The 22,140-nt window shown below is 42.0% G+C and overlaps 1 protein-coding gene across 12 annotated transcripts in view; it reads left to right on the forward strand.

The window, feature by feature from the left end:
• Positions 1-22,140, forward strand: part of myo3b (myosin IIIB) — a 98,846-nt gene that overhangs the window by 7,971 nt on the left and 68,735 nt on the right. For 6 of the 12 annotated variants that reach the window (XM_061691741.1, XM_061691745.1, XM_061691749.1 and 3 more), the window contains 8 exons: positions 12-32; positions 1,344-1,478; positions 1,631-1,735; positions 1,921-2,020; positions 3,987-4,063; positions 5,664-5,809; positions 16,316-16,381; positions 19,530-19,685. In XM_061691741.1, the coding sequence (XP_061547725.1) occupies positions 12-32; positions 1,344-1,478; positions 1,631-1,735; positions 1,921-2,020; positions 3,987-4,063; positions 5,664-5,809; positions 16,316-16,381; positions 19,530-19,685 (806 nt within the window). The remainder of the gene's footprint in view (positions 1-11; positions 33-1,343; positions 1,479-1,630; positions 1,736-1,920; positions 2,021-3,986; positions 4,064-5,663; positions 5,810-16,315; positions 16,382-19,529; positions 19,686-22,140) is intronic. The other 6 variants (XM_061691744.1, XM_061691746.1, XM_061691752.1 and 3 more) reach the window with 4 other exon arrangements.

Below are 22,140 nucleotides of genomic sequence, written 5' to 3' on the forward strand. Positions count from 1 at the left end.
CCTTATCTCAGCATTCAGGCCACACCAACAGAGTAAGTTGCCTGTAATCTTGATGCAGTTGCGCCCCTCCACCATTGCTATACATCAACGTCTCTCCCTTTTAATTTATTTCCAGTTATGTTATGTTCTACTTCAGTATTACCTAAAAGTGGTAGCTCCTGCTTTAGCTGTATCCTCTCTGTAAACGTGCTCATTTGTCTGTGTGATAAGGACTCCTTAGTGACTAGTTTAGATTTGAGGTGTTGGACTGAGTGGATGAAGCAATCCCGTCCGTCCCTGGCAGTGCTATCCACCATGATTCTCCCCTTGATGGCCATTGGGATGCAGCAGTCTCCTGTCTCATCCCTCTGTCTGACATTATCACTCAGGCATCCAGAGAGGAGTTTTTTTGCCCTTCCATCCGCCTGACTTTCACTTTCATGCAAAAGTACCAGCAAAAGTAGTTCAGCTCCCAATTTCTATGTATGTCCTTCATTTTGGATTGCGGATTTTAGTGGGAAAGTTGTAAATTGTACCACAAGTTAGCTAATATATCACCTCCAGTATATTAAGAAGATGGCCGACATGCCACACACTTGCTGCAATGAAAACATTGTATTAAGCTATAAAAAAATGGTCTGGGCAAAATGTGATCATCAAAAGGGTTGCTTTCTTTCCAGACCTGAAAGATGTCAGTATTGTACTATTTGTAGCACAGTTTGTTTGTACACAATCCTACTAATTCTCATGAGAACACGTGCCCCTTTTCCACTGCACTCTACCTCCAACTTTCAACACAGATTAATTTGCTTCGGACTCATTTCCATGATTTGAGGATGAGGTCAGCTGAGGTTCCAAACATGCTCAGTCGATAGCATTTGTGTGACTTAAACCACTCTTGGTTGCTGGTTGGGCGACCTGATTTGTTACGGCCGTTTCATTGTAAATATGAGGATACATGGCTAGAAATGACAAAAATAAAGACACGTCAACGCTACCCTTTTCAGTATATGTGCTACCTATTAATAATAATGATAATAATAATAATACCACCACTACTACTACCGCCGCTCCTAATGCAATACTACCGCTACTACTACTACCAAAGATGCTACTACTGCAACTGCTGCTACCATTACTAGCACTACTAACTTATTCATATTGCGCCGAGAAGTTCATTTGAGAGACCCTGGTTCTCATCCTTATTATTGCTAATATTTGTTTTTTGTCAATTTCCTGCGGTACTATTTTGAAGTGGAAAACCAACGCGAGTATAGCAGTGGAAAAGCAGCATTTGATAATGAAACATAGCTGACGCATCGGTGCCTCAGTCCTTTTGTTTTGTTTTATGGTGTCATCATAAGGACGTGGATGAAGAGATCGAGGCAGAATACAACATCCTGAGGTCTCTGTCCAACCACCCCAATGTGGTGAAGTTTTACGGCATGTTTTACAAAAAGGAGAATTTATCGGGTGGACAACTCTGGCTGGTACTGGAGGTACCAATTTATCAAAATACATCTTAAAAGCACTCAAAAGCATACATTTATTTCCTTAACACATCGTAGACGGTACATGCTTCTTCCATGTTCGTTAATAGACAGTATAGATGTGATACTGTATGTCACTGGATTCTCTGTCTCCGCCACAGCTCTGCAATGGTGGTTCGGTCACGGAACTCATCAAAGGGCTACTGATGAGAGGCCAACGACTGCAGGAGCCCGTTATAGCATACATCTTATACAGCGCCCTCCTGGTAAGCTGCTAATGTTCGCTAGGAGGTGGGATTCAACATGCAGGGAACACGCTGAGCGTTGATTGTGACAGGCTAGAATGAATGTTTGTGCTTGTCGGTGGCTCAGTTTGTTTTTGCTGTACATTGTGTACTCTAATCAGTGTCTGCGTGGATCATACATATTCTCTCTCCTCTCATTTTGAAAGGGCCTTCAGCATCTGCACAACAACCGGATTATCCATCGTGATGTCAAAGGCAATAACATCCTCTTGACGACAGAGGGAGGAGTCAAACTGGTTGACTTTGGTATTTAATTTATGGAGTTTCTCCTCCTGTAGTAGAAAGTTGGAGAGTAGTTATCCTTTGTTTATTTTAAATATAGAAAAATATTGTAAAATAAATATTTAATATTTAAATATACAGCTCTGGGGGAGGGGGGGGGGGATGGAAACGGGATGACTGCAAAAGAGATGACTGCAAAATTATCGGTTTGTCTGATTTTGCTATTTATAGGTTTATGTTTTGAGTAAAATGATTATTTTTTTTCTATAAATTACTGGCAACATAAAAAAAATCAAAATACAAATAGTCATTTATGACAGTGATTCCCAAACTTTTTACACCAACAAATATTTTGCTGTCCAAGTACCACCATAGTGACTAACATTAATATAGAGAAGCACAGTAGGCTCAAGTCTTCTTCCAAAAAAATGCAGAGGTTTTATTCATAAAATGTATTTTTGATATTATTGTAAGACATTGTAACATTTCCACAATTTTAGCATTGAAACTGAGCTTACTGTAAAAATATGAAAATAAAAAAATAGTTTAAATTATCATTCCGTTAAAACATAAAAGTTAAGTTATACTTATAGGTTCAATTCAGCTGAAATGTAAAAAAAAATAAGTTTGACACTGAAACATTATGCACAGTTCAAACATTGAATTCAGTAATTCTCATATACCACGAGAGTGAGCCCGCATATCACACTTTGAGAATCATTGATTTTGTGTTTATTTGTAGGAAATCAAAAATGGTCAAAATACCAAAGCAAAGGACCAGTGTTACTTTTGTCAATTTTTTTCCCCCAGAACTGTACATCTATTGTACTGTAAGTCAAATGCCGAAAAGGAGAATAAAAATCCTCTACCAGCTTTTCCATCAGGTTTTGCATCAGAATTTGTCTTTTTTTGGCTCGGCATACGCATTATGTTTCCAGCAATTTTCATGGAAATCGGTTAAGCAGATTCTGATGAATCCAACTAACTTGCAAGCAAACTATGTAACAAATATCATCCCCCTTGCGATTTTAAGTTGAGGTTAATTTCGCAATGTGTTTATTATGTTGGTTGCAGATTGCAGAAGTGTAGGTCTGTCCCGATGTCCTATTTACATACAGTAAACCACTGCAAATCTGCCTGTTCAAGGATTTTATTTATTTTTTTTGGTGGGGGGATTCTCCATTATTTGCTGAAAAACTCACCTATTTGATGTTTTTGGACTCGGGCCTAAACCATGTCAAATAAAAATATTGGTTTGGCGCCATCTGGTGGTGTCTTGGTCCCAAGCAACTATGTTGAACTGAGCGGGAGGAGCTTCGTTCAGTCAGGCCATAGCCTTGACCAATAGAAAAATAACGCTTTTCTGCCACCTTGTGGCATCTATAGGCAATTACAAACCTTTTTGGGTGGGCGTCAATTACTTCCAGTTTTTCCACAATCAGTGGCAGGCCTTGCCCCCTATCCTGCGTCACTGTACAGGAGAAAGGCAATTTATTTGCACCTCTCAGTATGATGCAGTGCACTTGTAAACCACAATACTGAACATATGGTATAATATCTTGTAATATTAAGCATTTTGGATCTCAGATTGTAGTGGTGCACCAAATGCAGTGGGTGTGTAAATAAATCCCGAATTCAAGTGTGTTGTAAGCTTCCCTTTGTCACCATGACGTCGTTCGATTTCATGGACCGTGGCCTTAACCTGAGGCTATTATTGCTAATTTAAATAGCATTATTTTGCATATTAAAAGAAAGCTGTTGTGCTAAATGACTCAAAATCCCTCAGGCATGTTTATATCCTCTGTGTCGTGGAGATGAAGTGGACTCACGCTGATAAAAATCTGTCCTACATAATTTGAAATGATCACAGTCCTTTGTTGTTACTGCTAGGCAGGCTGCCACGGTAAATCATATGGCGGCATTTATTGTTTAACTCGAGCATTTGTCTCAGTGCTTTTCAGTAAACATTCCACTGATGTGTATTTTTCAGGGGTATCAGCACAACTGACCAGCGCCCGATTGCGGAGGAACACATCTGTCGGGACCCCATTTTGGATGGCTCCTGAGGTCAGAGATGTTCCTTTTCAGCCCTAAAATGTCTGACATGAATTGTTACAAAGGCAGAGAAGTGAGAGGTTGAGCTATTTCGGTACAGCTCTCCCTTGTGTCATTATGTATTCCCCTCCACGGGAGCGGCTCTTGAGGTCGTCTCAAGGTTAATAGCTGGGAGACTGTCGCTGGCAGAATGTCGCGCCGTGACGGGGCTGCAACAAAAGCTCCTCGGGGCAATTAGAATAAACTCAGCTGTGCAATGTAGTGTCAATTATAATTATTGACTGAGAAATTTGCTGAACTGGCCTGCCTCTAAGCCACTAAATGCGCAGTTTGTCATTTCTGATGCTGTTGGGGTTTTCATCATAGTAATGAGCAATATAGTTTGATGATGGATTGTTGTGGGATTCATGCGAGTTGTTGTTAAACGAGCTTCAATGTTGATAGCATGTTGTAGGACATTTAAAAGCAGCTACAACATCTAATTTAAAGCTCACTTTACCATTTACCATTAATAAGATAAGGCAATACAATTTTGTTACAGTACATGACAGCTTAGATACCTCCTGTATCATTGGGTTCAGTTCAAAAGCTGCATGAATTAGTTGTATTTCTATGCATTTGTGTTATTGATTTCAATACCCAATAAGGTTGAGATTTAAACAAAAACTAAAGCATTTATTAGGTTTGTAAGCAATATGAAAAACTGCCATGTGGCATAATGTTGACATCATTGATAACTATCAATTACTTGATTATGAATCCCCATTTGGGAGTTATTTGTTGGAAAAAAAAAAAGAATAGTAGTCCATTAAAAAGCTAAAAATAATAATACAGTAAAATTACATTTCAATACTGCTGGAGCTATTATCCAAAACGCATACACTGAGCTAAATATTAAAAAGAAATCAGTATGATGGAGTGCAATAGTACCAAACAGTAATCTCTTTAAAATAATAACCGCAGGGGGATGGGGACCCAGCCCCGCTGCAAATACTGTGAGAGAGAGAGAGAGAGAGAGAGAGAGAGAGAGAGAGAGAGAGAGAGAAAAAAAAGACACCAAAAAAATGACACCCCCTCCAAGCACCACTGGAAGCTCCTCCTGTCAGTTCTTAGGTCCTTTGCACCAAGATGCCACAAGATGTCGCCAAAGCACAACTTCTATATTAGAAAGGGTGTTGGCCTAAGCACAAAAAACACAAATAGTTGTCTTTCCAGCAAATAACTGAGCATAGGTACAAAACCACTCTACTACAAACTACAACCACCACAACAAAACATATTCATGTCCAATATAAACCCATACTGATATTTTACCAGTACGCTCTTTATCCTCACTAATTCACCGTACTCGTAGAATGAGTCCACTGGTTGTGGAAAAATGTTCTTAGTAAGACAAAGTTCTTCTACTAGTGTGCCCTAATCATTCTACGAGTGCACTGAATAGCCTTACTAGTAAGGGCAAAAACTGGATACCAAAGATATTGGGGGGAAAATGCTCAAAACAGCTTTCCATAGGTGTACCTAATGAAGTGTCTGGTGAGTTTAAAATAAATAGACTGCATAGTAATCTCGTGTAACTCCCGCATTTCTCCCTATAAACGCATGTTATCAGGTGATCGCCTGTGAACAGCAGTATGACTACTCGTATGACGCCCGCTGTGACGTGTGGTCGCTGGGGATCACCGCCATCGAGCTCGCGGATGGAGACCCCCCATTGGCTGAGATGCACCCAGTGAAAGCCCTCTTCAAGATCCCACGGTGAGCCCACTAGAGGGAGCCCCTGGCCTACAGCTGGAGGCGACACGCGCGCGCACACACACACACAATAAAATGAAATTGTCAGAATAGGTGGGGGAAAACAGCTGTGGCTTCCTTTACTGCCCACCCCCCCAAAAAGGGTTTGTGTGGTTCAGTGGTTTTCAAATTTGCCTCACAGTCGAGGAGTACTGGGTTCGAATCTTGGCTCAGGTCTCGTATGTTCTCCTTGTGCTTGTGTGGGTTTTCTCCGGCGTCTTTAGCAAAGAATATCAGGTTCATTAAAGACCCTAACTTGTCCATCCGTGTGAATGTGAATGATTTTTTATTTCTTTTTTTGGTCTGAATGTGCCCTACGTTTGGCTGGCGACCAGTTCAGGGTACTGGTTTAGAATCCCACGTGTTATCATGTACAATATATACAGTACACTATACAGAAAAATATTTTCCCCATTTTATTTCTATCACCCTTTTCACATACAGGACTCACAAAGTGCTTCACATTATTAAAATACAGTCATACATATAGAATACATTAGCACAACATTTTACAGTTAAAACTAATGAGGACAAGTGCTACAGATAATGGATGGATGAAAACTTCTGTTCGGTTTAGCATGCAGAATGCAGTAACCCTTCCCCTCCGTTGAAGATATATCTATCTAAATAATATCTAAAGATATTCAAGAGCTTACTGTAGATGCTACACACAATTGACCTTTATTTTTATCTGCACAATCGCGCAATCATCCCCCGTTAGGTGGAGATGTGCCCGTCTGATTACAATTTGCATCGGTGATTAGCGCCATTCACACCGAGATGAGGCTGTCACCTCCTCCCCGCCGTCACAATGTTATCGTGCCGAGACGGAAGTGCACGAGATAGAATGCGGAATTTCTTCCACAACTGAACCAGAAGGTGACACGATGGCCTTAAACACCGTTAACATCGCACGCACCTCAAGTCTAATGGAATCTATTCAAAAGACATTTATATTGGATTATACACTAACCAGACACAACATTAGATATGCCTGCACAATTTATATCTAATACACAGGTTGCAAAAAAAAAATGTAAATCTGTGTTTACAAAGAAAGCATGAGCACTCAATATAGCCTTGTTTAAGTCAATTTTCACAATGATTATTTTGGATGAGAAAATAAATAATCTGCATGTGTCATGTGGGTCTGCACCAAAAAATGAGTGGAAATCTGTTGAAAGGTTTTTGAGGTGTACAACAGAGAACTACAGGAGCAAAGCATGGTCCTAGATGAGCACAATGTAGCACATTGGAATGTCTTTTTTAAATTCAGTGCAATAATATCCATATAGATACCACAAGGTGGCAACAAAGCACAGCTTTTGTCAAAATGAAGTTCCTCAACTCACTTCAACACAGTTCCTTGGCACCAAGATGCCGCAAAATGGCGACAAAGCACCACTTTTGTCTAAATGAAGCTCATCAACTCACTTCAACACAGTTCCTTGGCACCACAATGCAATACTTTTATTGCTTTATTGCTTTGGCCTGAAAACAAAATCGGCGAGGTTTTTTGTTGTTGTTGCTTTTTAAAAAAAAAATGTTTTTTTTTCTAAAGAAATCTGCAAATAGGCGAATCAGCGAATGTGTGAGGGAATATTATACATAAATGGATGAGAGCACTATTACAGGTGTGCCAAAATTAAATAAATAAACAGCAAAATCATTAAATATTGAAATAATTAAATCAATATTGAAATAAATAGATATTCATATAAATATTGAAATAATTAAATTCACCATGACACATTTATTTATTTAATGATATATTTATTCATTTAATTTTGACACTCTTGGTCCCCCATAATTATTAGACATTTAAATGGTGTTATGAATGCATGTGCCAGGAGCTATGTTATGTATTTAATCTTTTTAAACGTGTAACTACTTTTACACAAGGGTGTTTGGTGTCCCACAGGTTAGAGACTGCCGCTGTTTGTTTGTTTTCTAAATAGGACAACTGAATTAATTGCAAATTTTAAATCATCCTAATTGCAAGCATTCCAAAATGGTTTGACTTAGATATTGTTAAGACACACACTTACTTACAGTAGTACATGTACAGTATATAGCCATGGATTAGAGGTTACCATGTCTGCCTCGCAAATCTGAGGTCCTTGGTTTGAATCTTGGCTGTGACCTCCCCGTGCTTACGTGGTTTTTCTCCGGGTACTCCGGCTTCCTCCTAGATTCCAAAACATGCATGTTAGGTCAATGTTGGCTAAATTGTCCATAAGTGTCAATGTGAGTGTGAATGACTGGCGACCAGTCCAGTGTTAACCCGCCTCCTGCTCAAAGTCAGCTGGGCTCGGCACCAACTTACCCGCGACCCTAATGAGGAAAGAGAAAATAGATGGATGGATGACATATACTTACTACCGAGCACCTGCTCGAATCAAAACGTATATCTTGCCCTTTTGCAGGGAAACTGCGACCGTGCGGAGATGCTCGCCGTATAAATCACAGCCAACATGTTGCACCGTGAAATTATTCTGTTAACATGTTATTTATCTCAAATATATTTTGCCGCCACTGCGTCACGACAGACGGAATCGCCAAGAAATCTGGTGTAAATGATGACTCCTGTATGAATGACTTTCTAAATAGGGAAATGGAGCTGCGGGTGATTCCTGACCGGCTCAGATGAATTAATCTTTGCAGCTTTTAATGATTTTTAAAAACTTGATCTTTTTCCCTATTCAATGCTTCACAAGGTATTAACAGAGGTGCCTTCTCTGAAGTAATGTCCTTGGCTAGTTCCGCCTTATAAACATAAAAATATGCATTGTTGTATTTTACAGTTTCACGTGCTAATGTGTTTGCAGAAGACTTAAGTGACATGTCCATCCTCTGTGACATTTTTCACGTCTGGAACGTGCATCGTAAAGTAGTACTAGAAGAATACATGTGGTGCTATTTTTTTTTCTTTTACCAGCTTCAAATTCATGGTAGTGGTACATTAGTAGAAAGCACAGTGGGGGGTGTGGTTAGCATGTCTACACACAGCCACGTGGTTCAGGGTTCAAATGTCTGCTTGGACCTTTCCGTGTGGAGTTTGCGTGCATGTTCTCCTCATGTCCATGTGGGTTTTCTCCCACTAAAATGGACTCAATGCAGGTCTAAATTGTTTTAAAGTACAGTTCTGGCAGTCAATGGAGGTAGATGTTGTAAACATGGTGTCTAAAACCTGTTTACATTGTTTGACTTGTTTGGTGTCGATACTGTATGTCTGCTACTGTACGGCGCTAAAATGAAGTTAAATGAACCGAGAGTGGACTAAATGGAACAGGAGAATTGTACTTCTCTATGTGTGTTACTCGCCAACGGATGCAGCTGTAAAAAACAAAACAAAACAAAACAAAACTGCAGGTGTTTGTTTACATTCAAACTTAGCTTGAAGCAAATGTGAGTGCGGTCATGCAGGCTGTGTGCCGGTAGACATCTGTGATCCCGGCACCGACATACTGGTCATCTCGCTCCTCTCTCTCTCATCTACTAACAGCTTCACACAACATGTGCAAAAAGAGGGAATAAAGCTTTGCACTTCCTGTATTCTAAATGGCAATGTAAAGGGAGCGCTTGTATGTTTTAATTAGAAAATATTTTATTTAATGATTGTCTTTTATGTTTTATGTACATAAAGTTGAGTTGCGTCTGTACTCATACCAGTACTCATAAAAATGTTGCGATACTAAATCACTAACACTACTTCCCTGGCCTGACATATCTTCCGGATGGGATTACTGTGTGTCAATTCTCGAGCCAATACGTAACACTCTTAATTAGAAAAGAACCTTACTATCGCTTTTTTTTTTTTAAACAGAGTTCAAATGTTAGTAATAGAAAGTTGTTACTCTCAAAACGATTATATTTGAGTGAAACTTATGATATGTTCAAGAAAAGTTTGGGTTTCTGATCTAAATGTGATTAAATAAAAGCATATTTCTATCACAATTGCAAGATGTAAGGGTTGCATTATCGATTAAATTATTTTAGTCCGCAGAATCCACCGGCATCAATCCAGCCACTCCTGCGCTAACCCATTGTTGTCACATGACACTGTGATTACAGTATCTAATAACAGAGACATTTGGCTTGACATTGTTATGGTTTCACGATGGGAATTTGCGCCCAGATGGAAGTCACTTTAACCCTAGCAGGCTATAAACATCCCGTGAGCTCCATGAACTGGGGTCACCTTCGCGCATGGTCTCTTTATGCTTCTGAAATATGAGCTGCTTGGAGAACATTCGCATGTCTGTAAAACATTTTTTAATGACAGATAGCTCCGGCTGCTACATTAGCATGCTTGAGAAGACATCTTTCCCTCTATTTCCCCTCTTTCCACCTCTCTTTGATTAATTGAGTGTGCTGCAGTGTAATTGACAGATGTGAGCTGATAATATCCATGAGTGACTGTAATGGAGCATGTCAGAGGGTAAAGTTGTAAAATCATCAACTGAAAAATTAATTACAAACACAAATATGGCCTGTGATATTTAATATGCGCAAGGTTAATATCTCGAGTCAATTTTCTCTCCGGTGCGCCGCCTCGCATTGTCCGATGCAACATCAAACCGCAGGGTGAGTGTGTATAACGCTGTGTAAAGGTTGGAGGCAAAGATGGCAAAGGTTATGTTTGTTGGGCCAGATCCCGGAAAAAATGAGTAACTAACATTCATCTATCTAAGTGGATGTCACCGAGAGTGAGGTAGAAGACAAATTTGAATTATGGGATTGAGACAGAATAATAAGTGAAGCAGTGACAAGATAAAGGGGTACCAAGGAACTATTATTATGATTGTTACTATTATTATTTTATCCTATGCTCTTATTACAATCTTCAAGTGTAGTGGTTTTTGTGCTGAATAGAACAGATCAAGTCAGTGAAGGTCCCGCTATATTATGAAAACGCAAATCTGCCAGAGGCTCTTGCAAGTTGCATTAGCACTGCTGTCAGTGTCAGCCGAGGAGGATGCAGTCGGGATAAAGTGCAGAGTGACAAGAGCGGCGCTTTTCATTACACAGAAGCGGTCAAAATGGTTAACTATCATAAATGTTGATTATCAATTACAATAAAAGCCTTGAGAAGATTCTCTTGGTAGATAATAATCTTCAAGAAGGATTTCAAAGACTTTTATCTAACGCAGGAAAGGGGACAATGTTCTCTAATTCACACCTTTTAGTTTATGATTAACTTTAATTTTAAAAATCGTTGCAGTGGGGACCAAGGGGGTCCATCCACCCTTTAGTCTATGATGGCTGCGGCCGCCCCTGGCCACCCCTTGGCTCCTCCCCTGCTTTCTATACCGAAGTAAACTCCATTCACTTTGAATGATTTGCACCACAAGATAGATAACAGAGGCACATGGTGACCATACCTAAAAACTAAAACAAAAACTAAATTGCACAATTAGAAAAATAGCCACCCTAATTTAGCTTTAGCAAAACTGCTTTAAATTTGACACAGTGCACTTACACCACTGCAAAGTACAACCACAATTACAAACATGTTAAATGAATACCTCTATGATAGTGTCAATTCAAAACTATTCAACACAAATTATTATCATCTCTGTCAAGGCAGAATTTCTCATCATTCAGGCCCCCACAATGTTTTGGGTAACCTGCATTTTAAAAAAATGAAATACAACAGTCAAATAACAGCGCAAGAGATGAAACATTCTGCGGGATGTGGAGGATTATGAAAGCTGCATACTGAGTACCACACGAAAATATTTCTTTGGTCTCATTTCTGTCTTTTTTGCAAGGCTTAGCGCCAGCCGTCAAGTGCCGTTGACGCCTCTCTGATTTCGCCTCAATCCATACCGAGGAGAGACTTGACAGTGCGAGCGCTGCCCGGCCCGTGATTTGAATAAGCCATTTGTGTTTACAATAAGAGCTTCCACTCTCACCAATACTCAAAAGGGTACAAATAAAAAGTGCCTGAATTTTCCAAGCACAATAAGAACACTTGAGAGTGTTATCGGCACCGCGTGTGTTTCTGTATCGACGACGTGTAGTAACGTATAAGCAAGTGTGGTACGACATCAAGGCGAGAACATGTCTGCAGGCTCACATTAGAGGTTCCATTGAAGCAGTCACTTTGCCGGCTTTGATCTGCACTTTGCAAAGGATTGGCTGTCTGAATTCTTTATCGTGCCGAGCTGTTTAAAATGATTTTGTTGCTTAACATCCCTTGCTTCCTCCCAAAAATGAGTCACTGTAAATGAGGAATATGTATGCCTTCCTGTTGTTTGTTTAGGACCACTTGTCTTTGACAGCTTTCTTAAAAATCACACACACAGTAGGTGATCACTACAATAAAATTGTGTGTAATACATGTTATATAATTAAATGTAATATCTATCCATTTTTTTATGGCGCATGTCGTCATTAGGGTCGCAAGTGAGCTGGAGTCTATCACAGATGATTTTGAGGAGAACAATTGCACAAACGCGCTTCCAGTTGGTGGCAGAAGGTACAATAATAGCACATTCATGTCCGTCATGGCTTCCTGTGAGGATATCCGCTTTGTGTTGAATTAAAAGGGTCCAGATTTCAAACTAAGTTAATTTGTGACTAAACTGAGACGAGATCGTCCTTATTTCAATTTTGATGTTTTTTGTGAGATTTTTGTTTGGTGGTGTCCCTTGATCTGTTGTTTGTGTGCTTTAGTACAGCTTTCCCCAACGTTTATTGCGCCAAGCAGTATTTTGACAGACTGGCATAGAAACAAATTATGAAAGGTACAGCTCATTATGACTCTAAATGTACAGTAGTACACCTATGGTCACGACCCACAGCTCGTGACCATAGGTGAGGGTAGGAACGTAGATCGACCGGTAAATCGAGAGCTTCGCCTTTGGGCTCAGCTCCTTCTTTACCGCAACGGATCGATAGAAAGTCCGCATCACTGCAGATGCTGCACCGATCCGCCTGGCGATCTCCCGTTCCATTCTTCCCTCACTCGTGAACAAGACCCCAAGATACTTGAACTCCTCCACTTGGGGCAGGATCTCATCCCCGACCTGGAGAGGGCTCGCCACCCTTTTCCAACTGAGGACCATGGTCTCAGATTTGGAGGTGCTGATTCTCATCCCAGCCGCTCCAGTGAGAGTTGGAGATCACGGCTCGATGAAGCCAACAGAACCACATCATCCGCAAAAAGCAGAGATGCAATACTGAGGCCACCAAACCGGACCCCCTCTACGCCTCGGCTGCGCCTTGAAATTCTGTCCATAAAAGTTATGAACAAAATCGGTGACAAAGGGCAGCCTTGGCTGAGTCCAACCCTCACCGGAAACGAGTTCGACTTACTGCCGGATATGTGGACCAAACTCTGACTCCGGTCGTACAGGGACCGAACAGCCCGTATCAGGGGGTTCGGTACCCCGTACTCCCGAAGCGCCCCCGACAAGACCCCCCGAGGTACAAGGTCGAACGCCTTCTCCAAGTCCACAAAATGCATGTAGACTGGTTGGGCAAACTCCCATGCACCCTCGAGGACCCTGCCAAGGGTGTAGAGCTGGCCCACGGTTCCACGGCCAGGACGAAAACCACACTGCTTCTCCTGAATCTGAGATTCGACTTCCCGACGTACCCTCCTGTCCAGCACCCCTGAATAGACCTTACCAGGGAGGCTGAGAAGTGTGATCCCCCTGTAGATGGAACACACCCGCCGGTCCCCCTTCTTAAAAAGGGGGACCACCACCCCAGTCTGCCAATCCAGAGGCACTGTCCCCGATGTCCACACGATGTTGCAGAGGTGTGTCAACCAGGACAGCCCCACAACATCCAGAGCATCTCATCCACCCCCGGGGCCTTGCCACCGAGAAGCTTTTTAACCACCTCGGTTACCTCAGCCCCAGAGATAGGAGAGCCCGCTTCAGAGAACCCAGACTCTGCTTCCTCATGGAAAGGCGTGTTGGTGAAATTGAGGTGGTCTTCGAAGTATTCTCCCCACCGAGAATGTCCCGAGTCGAGGTCAGCAGCGCCCCATCCCCACTATACACAGTGTTGATGGTGCACTGCTTCCCCCTCCTGAGATGCCGGATGGTGGACCAGAATTTCCTCGAAGCCGTCCGGAAGTCTTTCTCCATAGCCTCATCGAACTCCTCCCATACCCGAGTTTTTGCTTCAGCGACCACCAAAGCTGGATTCTGCTTGGCCAGCCGGTACCCATCAGCTGCCTCAGGAGTCCCACAGGCCAAAAAAGACCCGACAGGACTCCTTCTTCAGCTTGACGCCATCCCTCACCGTTGGTGTCCAACAACGGGTTCGGGGATTGCGACCACGACAGGCACCGACCACCTTACGGCCACAGCTCCGGTCGGCCGCCTCAGCAATGGAGGCACGGAACATGGTCCACTTGGACTCGATGTCCCCCGTCTCCCCCGGAACATGAGCAAAGTTCTGTCGGAGGTGGGAGTTAAAACTCCTTCTGACAGGGGATTCTGCCAGACGTTCCCAGCAGACCCTCACAATACGTTTGGGCCTGCCACGTCGGACCGGCATCATACCCCACCATCGGAGCCAACTCACCGCAGGTGGTGATCAGTTGACAGCTCTGCTCCTCTCTTCACCAGAGTGTCCAAGACATGCGGCCGCAGGTTCGATGACACGACCACAAATTCGATCATTGAACTGCGACCTAGGGTGTCCTGGATGCAAGTGCACGTGTGGACACGCTTCTGCTTGAACATGGTGTTCGTTATGGACAATCCGTGATGAGTACTGAAGTCCAATAACAGAACACCGCTCGGGTTCTGATCGGGGGACCCGTTCCTCCCAATCACGCCCTTCCACGTCTCACTGTCATTGCCCACGTGAGCATTGAAGTCCCCCAGCAGAACGATGGAGTCCCAAGGGGGAGCGCTCTCCAGCACCCCCTCCAAGGACTCCAAAAAGGATGGGAACTCTGAACTGCTGTTTGGTGCATAGGCACAAACAACAGTCAGGACCCGTCCCCCCACCCGAAGGCGGAGGGAGGCTACCCTCTCGTCCACCGGGGTGAACCCCAACGTACAGGCGGTGAGCCGGGGGGCAATAAGTATACCCACACTTACTCGGCGCCTCTCACCGTGGGCAACTCCAGAGTGGAAGAGAGTCCAACCCCTCTCGAGAGGACTGGTACCGGAGCCCAAGCTGTGTGTGGCGGCTAGTCCGACTATATCTAGTTGGAAGTTCTCGACCTCACACACCAGCTCGGGCTCCTTCCCTGCCAGAGAGGTGACATTCCACGTCCCTAGAGCCAGTTTCTGTAGTCGGGGATCGGATCGCCAAGGTCCCTGCCTTCGGCCACCGGCCAGCTCGCAGTGCACCCGACCCCTATGGCCCCTCCCACAGGTGGTGAGCCCATGGGAAGGGGGACCCAAGTTACCCTTTCGGGCTGTGCCCAGCCACCAGGCGCTCGCCTTCGAGCCCCACCTCCAGGCCTGGCTCCAGAGAGGGGGCCCGGTGACCCACATCCGGGCAAGGGAAAGATAGATCCATTAATAGTTCTCATCATAGGGGTCTTGTAGCTGTCCTTTGTCTGGTCCCTCACCTAGGACCGGTTTGCCATGGGTGACCCTACCAGGGGGACCTCATAAAGATAGGATGTTGAAAAGAGAAGCAAGGAATAGTTTAGAAAGCTTCATTGCCTCATTTGTGGGCCTGTCGCAGCACAGGTTTGGGGTGCGAGAATAACCTGTAGCGATAAACCCATATTTTAAGTAGAACTGCTGACATTGTCTCTTCAATGCATCTTTCATTTTCTTCTTCTGTCTCATTTGACCTTGTCCTCTTTCCGCTCTCCAAAGACGTTTGTCTTTTACTACCGTACATTTACTTTTTTTTACTACCGTATTACGTGATGAGATGAGCGGTTTGACATGTGAACAGAGGCACAGGTGGATGCACCTGATTTTCAAAATAAAACTTCTTTGAGACTCTGATGATCAATAAAACATTTATACCTGTACCAAATTCCCCAGCTGTTGGTGGGGACCACTGGTTTACATAGTACATCGCCATTGGAAAAGAAACGGCAATTTAAAAAACAACAACACATCAGCGGTTAAATGGGAGCACTGTATGTATATAGCCTATCTAAATGATAGGTGGCTCACCGTTATTCATCTTCTAAATTCACTACTGTTTCTGTCATGGAGAACATGTGAAGAGTGCTGGGCTCAATATAGATGGCCTCCGTGAATGCTGCTGACAGAGGCGAGACTCGCTCCCATAACTTAGAACTCCCAGTCACAGATGCCGCCTGCCAAGTACACACTGAGTCACTTACAAAGCTGGACAGCAACCAACTCTTTCCCAAAAAGTCCCTCTGAGCTTGTGCCAGCCATCATTTGTCTACTGACTGAAGATACTCTGCTTCTGTCATGTCATAGGAAGGAAGTCAGTCCAGTCTGACTGACCGAGAAGATGCTGATAGCTTTTAATTTGAATTCTTTTCTCATTTTATTTCAGAAATCCCTCCCCTACGTTGCAAAATCCGGACCAGTGGTGCAGAGGTTTCAGCCATTTCATCGGCCAGTAAGTGTCATCAAGACTTGCCATTACAGGAACAATAAAAATTTGTACGACATCTTACAATCAGCAGCGCTGAAGGTAAAACACAGAAGTAAAAGATAAAAAAAAAACCACAATTATTCATAGGGCACACAAGTATTCCCAAGTTTGGAAGTATGTCCATGTCATAATATAAGTAGTAGTCTACAGTGTTGTTATTGATTTACATTTGAGTAGTGCACTTGTTGATAATATTGCACTTGTGTTAAAAAACATGATGTGAGCTATGGGTAGCTGCAGCTACACTGTCACAACTTCTCTAGGCACAATAGGCAGCACTATTCTGCTCACGATTCAGTATAAAATGTCCAGGCTTGTGTGTTTATGCAGAAAAACCCCACTTTTTTTTTTCTCTCTTTTTTATTTTTACTTTTTATTAATCCCCCTAGATTAAACTACCATGTGTTTAACACAGAGGGATCATAAATAGATATCTTCCAGGCAGATTCAGTCAACCCTCGTGGTTTTGTGTTCACTGACTTTTCATTTGTGCAAATCTGGCACGTGGGAACAAAGTCATTCACGTGAGTTATCAGCTCCATCAGGAGCCAATAAATAACTTCATTTCCTCTTTAACGCCACATTAAACCTTATAACATACAGTAAGTGCTGCCTTGCACAGGCTGCTCCAAACCTGAACTTAATGTCTACTACACACGTGTGCAGGTCAGAAACATTATGAGGTAATAAGATTCCATCTGAGTGGAGAATTATTTGATGATTTTCAAGGGAGTAAATAACTAATAAATAGGCCGTCTGCCTTGAGAGGCTGTTGGCTTTGTATGATGTTGATTAGTCAGGACACAGTCAAGGAGTGTTACCCTTTTTGCCAAATTGAGGGGTTTTAATACGTTCCACACTTTGCTGTGTCATTGCAACTATTTCTAAAAGATCAAAGTTAATAGATTGTGTGATGTCACCTCAGCGTTCATCTCATCAAACAAACAAGCCCAACAGAGTTCAATGTGGGCAGTCTGGACAATGTTATCAGGCTCTGCAGACCATTTGTGTAACCTATCTTGTACGTGTGTGTGTGTGTGTTTGCAAGGTGTGTGTACATAAACGTGTGTAGGCTGTTTTTCCCAGAATAATAAATCCATCACCCGCGTCTGGACTTGTGCAGCCAGAGAGCTGGCTCGTGTGACTAAGTGGCTTGCCGTTCACCATCCCACCAGCGCTGCTCCACTAATAGCGGCAAACCTCCGCTGCTTAATGTCCTGACACTAATGAATTCATGGAATTAACTTTGAGAGCACAAATAAGAGGAGAAAAAAAAGATGAGGTGTTTTGAATTAGATTGTTGTTTTCCTGCTGTCTTGTTACTGTTTGGTGTCGTTCGAGTCTTAAGCCACAAAGTTAAATGATCAACACAAAGTTGGATGGATTGTCCATCCATCCATCCATCCATCCATCCATTTTTTGAGTCGCTTCTCCTCACTAGGGTGGCGGGCGTGCTGGAGCCTATCCCCGCTGTCATCGGGCAGGAGGCGGGGTACACCCTGAACTGGTTGTCAGCCAATCGCAGGGCACATACAAACAAAGAACCATTCGCACTCACATTCACAGCTACGGGCAATTTAGAGTCTCCAATTCATGCATGTTTTTGGGATGTGGGAGGAAACCGGAGTGCCCAGAGAAAACCCACGCAGGCATGGGGAGAACATGCACACTCCACACAGATGGGGTCCTCAGAACTGTGAGGCTGACGCTCGAATCAGTCGGCCACCGTGCCGCTGGATGGATTGTCTCTCTCAAAATTATTACCAGAAAATAACTACTCATTTAAAAGGAAGTCAAATTTTACTTTTAAATAACAGTTTTAATATAATGTGTTTGAGATGTGTTATATTAATGAGAATAGCATCTACATTTGGTGGTCTATGATGTTGGTGGACCAGCCATGACACCTCCCATGTTTTGTTACTCAACTAGCACTAGCACCAGTGCTGTTACTGATAAGAGCTGTAGTATTTTGTTATTGTTTAGCATAGTGTTTTCCAACTTTTTTTTACAGAAATCTCACAGCACCACCAAACAAAAATATCGCAAAAAGTATCTAAAGTGTTCCCCCACATATTTGTGTTTCCTTATACGCTAATTCACCTAGCCACACTTTTTTTCTTTGTCTAATATAAACCTATTAATTTGGCATCATCTTGTGGGCTCTTTGGGCCATACGACTTTGTTGAAGCGAGGGGAGGAGCTTCATTTTGTCAGTCGATAGCCTTGTCTAATATAAAAAGTGCTTTGCTGCCATCTTGTGGCACCAATTACTTGCAGATATTTGCGATTCACGGCACGGCTCAGTCCCTGTCCCACTTTATCTTTGTTCATCTATCTATTCCAGAGCTGTCTTGTGACAGGCAGAACAATTAAATGTTCTTTCTCTGTATTCACCTGTTGCCATTCATACAACAGAATAAGTCATTGCTTCCTGCGAGTATATCAGCTTTGTGTTCAACAAAACAGGCCCAGATTCCACACACAGGGAGTACATTTGTGAGTAAATTGAGACAAGGTCATCATTGTCATCTACATTTTCGGCCTAATAGAGGTTGGTATTCACTGGTTGATCATGTAGGAAATTGATTTCATAAGCTTTGGGCCATGCTGTTGTTGCATAACAATTGCATGTTTGTTGCTGTCCATTTGTATTTATCACAGTAGCCTAATAAAGCACCTTGGATCAAAACATTTCTTCTGTTTCTTTACTTTGCATAATCCCATAATCATAATACTTGTCTGTTATATCAAAATGTAACGAGGGAGTTAAGCCAGAATGAGGGAGTTAAACCAGAATGTGTCCTGCAAGGTATATCAGCTGTAACACGATGCTCAGGCAAATACTGCACATCACAGATAGGAAGTAATGCTGGGCCCTGGCAGGGCTTGTTTGGACTCCGGGGCCATGGTGACAGCGACCATGTGGCGCTCTCTGACCAGATTAGCCGCTCACACTTTTAAGGAGCTCACCCTCTGCCGTTAAAGTCTCTCGGAGCGACAGCAAATCTGTTAGTTCGCCGCAATGCTCAGGTGATTGCTCATCACCGCGGATCTTATTTTGCACTGGGAATATAGTGAGCTTACAATGTGATGTTTTCCTGCTCTTGAGGTGTCTGATAAAGGATTTTGAGGCACGTCCATCAGTGACTCACCTCCTGGAGCATCCCTTCATCAAGCAGGCCCACGGGAAAGATGTGGCCCTTCGACAGCAGTTGGCGGCTCTAATCAAAGAGCAGCAAGAACTGGGATGTGCAGCCAAAACCAAGTAAGTCTATTTTACTCTTGCGCTCATAGAAGAGAACAGGGCAAAGCTGCCGCTCCACAAAACTCACTGGTGATCATGTTTTTGCTCCAGTAGGGGGCAGGCGCTCATCTATTTTTTATTTATTTATTTATTTTTTTGCAATGAGATGATAAGAAGCAGCTGTCTGTAATGGACATCATCACAGTGTGTGTGATTAAAGAGAAGTAAGGGGAGTGTGACTAATTCAGTAAAACCGATTGTTGCTGACTAACCACACTTTAATAAATACACTGAAGCAAGTGGACTTGGCAGTCATTAGTACAAAGAATGAATCTACCTCATTGTGTTATGTCATTTATATCATCTTTGTTAAATATAGACACTTATTTAGTAACAAGGTTTTGGCGTGTATAGATTGAACAGACTTGATGGCATCGGATAACTGACATATTATCATAGCCAAATACCTTTTAGCACACTTGCCTACTTAATGAGATGCAAAATGTAAATGAAAATAAATTGACTTTATGAACATAATGATCGCTTCTTCCTTGTTTTATTATTGTTGTTAATTACACTGCATTACGCTAAGAGTTTATTATATGAGGACACGCCCAAAATGAAAGCAGATGTTCGTGTAACACCTCATTACAATACTTAAAAAAAAATGTTTTTTAATCAAATATAAAACATAATTTTAAAACATAGACTTGATTTACTTCAGTGTAAATTGCTTATTGTTTATTTTATTTAGTTTAAATTCTTTTCTTTTATGCAGTGGCACATAATCCCAGCTTGCTTGTCACAAAAAGGCCACATCATTAGGGATCGCATTACATTGTGAAGAGGCAAACATAATGTGATCTAATTCAACTCTTTACAACCTTTTAAAGCACTAATGTTCACTTTAAGTCTGATTACTTGTCGACCAATGCAAATTACAGCCAGGGTAATAATAAACATAGTGATAAATCACTTCCTCTTAGACTGTGTTAATCAAAACTAAGCATGTGTAAGGCAAACCTTTTGATACATGCTATGCATTTCATGTCATTGAATTGTGCATGTGCTGAATGTACGCTCAAGACAACCATCTGTCTTTCACTTAAGAAATCCTGATATTTGCACTTCTTCCCGCTCATAAAGAAGTTCATTGAGCCTGCCCTTGACAGAGTGTTTTGAAGTCATGCCAGCTCTGTTTACTCCGGAGAGCATTGCAGCCTCTGCCTGAGTCTGAATTCCTGTCCTCAGTGAAAGTGGATAATAGGATTAGCATCTTGTCGGGCGAGAACTGGCCTCGCCCGGTTTAGTCTCTCGTGTCACAGATCGGGTGCACAATGAGTCCAGATAAGAACAATAAAGACATAGAGAAGTTAAAAGTAGCTGCTGAAGGTGGAAAATTGGGATCTACTACAAAGCGGTGGAACAGCAGAAGTCTCACGGCCCATTCTGAAGGGACTGGATGATCAGGATTCACTTGATCCACCACTTTATAGCTACACGGCTACATTTGCACCCCATTCAGAATATGAAATAAATGCACAGGCACAGGAGGAATCGAGTCATAACCACAAGCTTGAATTTTACTAACGAAAATAATAAAATCTATAATGTATCCCTACAGAACATACCTATATGCCTTGTGAAGGTTTTTTTTAACTTGTCACCTGAATATTGAAAAGTAACCAGGAAACACTCAAGGCCTACATCACTAGGGAGAGTCACACAATATAATGAGATAAATTTAAGAGTGTGATGATCTATTTAACAATATGGTTGTTATTATAATTCTGTACAGCACAGATTGCTGTTAAAGCCGAATTTGGATCAGAACCGTAATTTAAATACCGTAATTTCTCATGTATAATGTGCATTTCTTTCTGCCCCCCCAAAATTTTCAATAGGCAATAGTGCGCATTATACATACAGAAGGTATTGGGGAAAATGAAAAAAACCTTCACATTTTATAAATGTATGCCACCATCTAGAGGTTATGAAAAAGGTATACACTTTGATTCTAGTATGCCACCGCCACCTAGAGGTTATGAAAAAGGTGTAGCCTACACTTTCATTCCAATATGACAGCGATACATATGCCTGCGTATTTGTACAGTTGTGCTCATAAGTTTACATACCCAGGCAGTATTTGTGGAAAAAAATAAATACTAAAAAATTATATATATATATATATTTTTTTGTTGTTGTTGTTTATTTTAAATACGACTGAAGACTGAACAACAACCATTATTAATTTCTTGATGGTTATATTTTGTTTAATGATAATGCTTATCTCAAATGCTTGACAGTTTAATTTGAATCCCATTAAAATAACATTAAATGTGTTTCGCCTGGTCCTTCATGTTTTTTTTAAAGAATTGTACCCATCTTACCAATTCTGCCTGGGTAATCAAACATATGAGCACAACTGTGTGTTTTCCCATTTATGAAAGAAAAGTAGGGCTGTGACTTTCAAAAT

This window comes from Phycodurus eques, chromosome 12 (genome assembly GCF_024500275.1).
Source record: "Phycodurus eques isolate BA_2022a chromosome 12, UOR_Pequ_1.1, whole genome shotgun sequence".
Taxonomy (NCBI): Eukaryota; Metazoa; Chordata; class Actinopteri; order Syngnathiformes; family Syngnathidae; genus Phycodurus; species Phycodurus eques.